Raw genomic sequence first — 5,178 nt, 5'->3', positions numbered from 1 at the left:
GTGTAGGTGTAGGAATGGATGACTATCCGAAGATGTACATATGCTAGGCTACAGCTGTAGAAGCTCTCAAACTGACCAAAACACCTGCAGTTAAGGGCTTTTTACGCACACAACACAATGATGTCCAAATGCCCCCAATTCACCAATTGAGTATCTCTATAACTAGCTCAATTACTCATACCATAAGACTACTGTATTACTATGCTGACAATGCTGCCTATGACCTTCAATGCGTAGATTTAGCCAAGGTAAATGTAGGGGGAGCGATGCGAAAAATCACCTGCACAAGAATACACCAAACACCAACTCTGAATACGTGTCTATTGTGTAAACCAATCGATTAGGAGACGACCACGATTATTGGCATCATTGTGAATTAAGTTTAATCAAGCGATCAATGCAGAGTATAGGTCATTTTATATGGGATTAGTAAGAAAAAGGGAGAGAGCAGGGGTAGAAGGAAGAGGGGGGAGGAAAAGAAAGAGGGGGAGAAAGGGGGTGGGGGACTGTAGGCTATACGGCGGGTGCTCTCTCGCCTCAATGTTGCGAGCAGCGTTGTCAGAGCGCTTTCAGACTGGAGGGAGTCGGACCGAACGAACTGGGGTTCCCAAATAACGGGAACATAGAGACAGACACACAGACGGATGGCGGGACAGAGCCAAAGAAAAGATACCGCATAACGGGTACCGTGTTTATGTTTTTCGTTTAGCTTTCATTTACAAAAAAAAAAAAAGCTGGTTTATTTATGTATCTTTTATTTATCGATTGATTGCGTTATAATTACCGTCCTGTGACAGAGAGGGGGAGGAGCGAAAACCAGAGGCGTCCCTGTGTAGCCTTACTTATTATTTGATTATTTAAATGTTTCAAATAATTTAATTGTATATTTTATCATAATGCTTCTTGTGTGCATGTATTCGTGAGCTGACCATAGCCATTTCTGCTTGTAACCAAATATAGAGAACCAAAAATAGCAACATAACACCAACAGTTGTTAACCTTTTCTGTTCCGACCATACACCTGCTACAACAGACAGCGAGAGAGAATAGTTTTTCATCAAAGTAAAACTGGAGAGATATTTATTTACAAGTGTAAACCAAAGCAAAACCGAACGAGGTAAAAGAGGCCACTGTGACGGGAAGAGTCGCACACCTGTCGTGATAAGCAAAACATATGGAAATACCTTCAAGAATATAATAAAATAATATTCCATACAGTTCATGTCTAAGCTATTTTGTAGCTACATACAGGCCTAACTTTTACCAATGAGAGAATACCAGCGTTAGAGAGTTACTCAATGTCTATTCATTCTGTTAATGACTAATATCAACAGAAGCCTATTTTACATAGCTGGCGTTGTGTATCCCGTATCCCGACTATCCGTCTGTGTGTTAGTCTCAAATGAGCACCGTTCACTGAACTACTAAGGGACCATATATCCACATCGATATGACATAGATAGAGGCACCAAACCAAAAATGTGAACGTAGACACAAACTCAACCAAATATTCTTACTACCAAACATATTTTCAAACGTCTACCTGGAAAGCATAAGAAGAAAAGCAACAAAGAAGAGAAGACAAGCGCAATTCGAAGAAAACTGCAAATAAAAACCAAGAACGACAGCGGATCATGTTTGTTCCCTTGCCGGTGCCGTTCGTCTTTCAGAGAACTGCTTCCGACTTCAGCGCCTGGCGTCTCAAGTCCCCGCTGGCTCTACGCTCCAGCTCCGGTAAGACCTTTGCTTATCCCGCTATAGCTGTTTCATTGGCCATGCTCCTCTACATTTCACATACATGAAAAAAAAACTTAGTCAGTCAGCTAATACCTGTCCACTGCACTGGCAAGTCCTTAGACCCCCTCTTGATTCCTCAAAAAGGATGAGAAGATTTAACTTGAATTCTTTATAGACATAGGTTACATTTCTCTCCGAGTCGAATTTCCCCCCAGAAGACATTAGAATATTTGTATAAAAATCCAAAGTGTAAAAAAACATCTTATCCCCAAAATGTTGTCAAGAAAATGTGGTTCATTATTTACATCCTTTAAACATTTGCTTATGTGCTGTATCCCATGCTGTTCCCAGACCGTTTTCTCTCCTCACTTCCATCCCCATCTGTCTTCTCCGCTCCGTCTGCCTCTGTCTATGCACCCGTCTCTCCCGTTTTCGTCTCATGGACGGTTAAGGGAATATTCATGGTAATTTATCGACCCAGCGGAGATCGATCCCGGGGCCGCGGAAAAAAAGAGGGATAGAGAGTGAGAAACCTTGCGACAAGGCTGGGAGTGGGTAGTGGAAAAGATTGAACAAATTACAGTGCCATTCCACTTTAATTATCATATTCTCAGTCAAAGTGTTGATGCGTAAAGTTGATAGGCCTAGTCAGGTTAGGTAATTATCAATGAATTTAATGAGAAATGATTGGTGACTATAGTGTTGCAACAACCTGTGGAGTATATGAACTATCTTGTCTTTTACGATCTTTGTCACTTTTTGGTGGAGGTGGTTTTATCTAACAACGAGGAGAGAGGGAAGGGGGCGCGAAGATGATGCTGTCCCTGTCTCCATCCAAGTGGAAAATTCAAATAACAGATGGGGCCGAATATATGCTCCTCTCCAGGGCTGTGATGATAATGCAGGCTATCTACTTAACTACATGTCACCAGGAGAAGAACGGTTGAAATGTTTAATGAGCGCTGGTTGTGGATGCCATGCAGGAGGACGGCTTGACAGGGCACGTATGTTCATTGCTTTTGTTGTGAGAGAGAGGGGTGGGAAGAGGGGACAGCCGTTAATGGTAGGTCACTGAATGAAATGAAGGTAAAGTATAGGTTACGAGTGAATAATTAATTAACACATTTTGAAAAATGTTTAAAATGGTATAAACAAAGTATAACATTCGTGATGTAGTTGAGGGTTAACTAAAGTAAACTCAGTTTACACCTTTTTATTTTGTGATAAGAGGTTATCCACTTATAATTCTAGATAATAATTTATTTGCATATGGGTTTACCCACCTATTTACCCCTAATGTTCAAGATTGACCCACCTACATCCCTGGGTAACACACCTACATCCCTGGGTAACACACCTACATCCCTGGATAACACACCTACATCCCTGGATAACACACCTACATCCCTGGGTAACACACCTACATCCCTGGATAACACACCTACATCCCTGGGTAACACACCTACATCCCTGGATAACACACCTACATCCCTGGGTAACACACCTACATCCCTGGATAACACACCTACATCCCTGGGTAACACACCTACATCCCTGGATAACACACCTACATCCCTGGGTAACACACCTACATCCCTGGGTAACACACCTACTATCCCTGGATAACACACCTACATCCCTGGGTAACACACCTACATCCCTGGGTAACACACCTACATCCCTGGATAACACACCTACATCCCTGGGTAACACACCTACTATCCCTGGGTAACACACCTACATCCCTGGGTAACACACCTATATCCCTGGATAACACACCTACATCCCTGGGTAACACACCTACATCCCTGGATAACACACCTACATCCCTGGATAACACACCTACATCCCTGGGTAACACACCTACATCCCTGGGTAACACACCTACATCCCTGGATAACACACCTACATCCCTGGATAACACACCTACATCCCTGGGTAACACACCTACATCCCTGGGTAACACACCTATATCCCTGGATAACACACCTACATCCCTGGGTAACACACCTACATCCCTGGGTAACACACCTACATCCCTGGATAACACACCTACATCCCTGGGTAACACACCTACTATCCCTGGGTAACACACCTATATCCCTGGATAACACACCTACATCCCTGGGTAACACACCTACATCCCTGGGTAACACACCTACATCCTTGGGTAACACACCTACTAGCTTATGCCAGTATAGAGGTGTGAGTGAGTAGCCTATAAAGTGAACATACTCCCATATGCAGGCTTGAATAGAAGGGTATAAGTCAATACTGGTATAAAACATCAGTGGTAGAAAAGTGAATATACCCCCTTCTTTTCTTCTCTCTACTTTCCTCCATGTCCCATGAGGAATTGGGTAACAACATAAAGACACAGATGGTCGGTCAGCCAATAAAGTGCATCTAACATAGAAGTATCTCTCTCTCTCTCTCTCTCTCTCTCTCTCTCTCTCTCTCTCTCTCTCTCTCTCTCTCTCTCTCTCTCTCTCTCTCGTCTCTCGTTCTGTCTCTCGTCCTGTCTGTGTTCCCTTTGGACCCGGGTGGGTTTTCAATTGGATTTTCCTGGTGTTTTGGTCTGGCCCATAAGCCTGTTTAGCTAAGTCTGTTACCCACACTTCCCCTTCTGATCTAAGGTCCAGATGATGGACAGAGAGAGAGGGGGCTGCTGGGGGTTCAATCCCAGCATGCTTAGAGGGAGAGAGAGAGAGAGAGAGAGAGAGAGAGGCTAAAGTGGGGGTGTTAAGGAGGGAAAGAACCCGAGAAGGAGGGAGAGAGAGCGAGAGGGTACAAACAGCATACGTTAGCAAAGATGGGCTATTGGACTACCAAGTGGATCTAAGCTAAGAGCTTATGTGTTAGGTTGACCATGGTGTTGTGGCAAACCCACTAACCCCATGAATGGGTTTTTTCCGGCCACCATTTTGATGGAGGTTTGTAAAATTATCTTGGCGTTTTTGTTTGGATGTGCATGGCCAGTCAGCAAACAGAGCATTAGGCTAAATGGGATTGGCTCATGGGTTCAGACATGGTTTGAGATGAATTTGGAAATGGTTTCAGGGTCAGTTTCCAAGTTTAGAAAGAAGGTGAGGTATAGTATTAGAGGTATATCTGCAGTATTAATAGTAGAAGCAAGTAATACCATATTAATAGTAATAACATATGTTGTTATCTCCATAGAAAGGTGAGGGAAAGGTTAGTGAAGTCCCGTTGAAATTGATGGTTTCGTCAGAAATAAATGTGCAAAACGTTTCTTTTCTCAGATACTTGAGTGTATTGGGACCTGCCATTACCCCGTTAAGCGCCTTGGGCTTTGACATTGGTCGCAGCCAGAACAAATCATTTCAAAAAAATGTTTTATTTGACTTTAAAATCTCCAGAGTTCTTTTTGCACATAAAAAGCTATCAAATTCAGAGTGAGTCGGCACTCTGTCTGGTGAG

The 5,178-nt window shown here is 43.1% G+C and overlaps 1 protein-coding gene across 6 annotated transcripts in view; it reads left to right on the top strand.

The window, feature by feature from the left end:
• Nucleotides 1–537: 537 nt before the first annotated feature.
• LOC106569975 (POU domain, class 2, transcription factor 2) overlaps nucleotides 538–5,178 on the top strand; it is a 50,745-nt gene continuing 46,104 nt past the window's right edge. For 2 of the 6 annotated variants that reach the window (XM_014141778.2, XM_014141776.2), the window contains exon 1: nucleotides 538–1,734. In XM_014141778.2, the coding sequence (XP_013997253.2) occupies nucleotides 1,635–1,734 (100 nt within the window). In that variant the 5' untranslated portion in view covers nucleotides 538–1,634. The remainder of the gene's footprint in view (nucleotides 1,735–5,178) is intronic. The other 4 variants (XM_014141775.2, XM_014141774.2, XM_045694665.1 and 1 more) reach the window with 2 other exon arrangements.

This window comes from Salmo salar, chromosome ssa14 (genome assembly GCF_905237065.1).
Source record: "Salmo salar chromosome ssa14, Ssal_v3.1, whole genome shotgun sequence".
NCBI classification, from domain to species: domain Eukaryota; kingdom Metazoa; phylum Chordata; class Actinopteri; order Salmoniformes; family Salmonidae; genus Salmo; species Salmo salar.
Note: the sequence above shows the minus strand (reverse complement) of the source record. Positions and strands in the feature narration are given on the sequence as shown.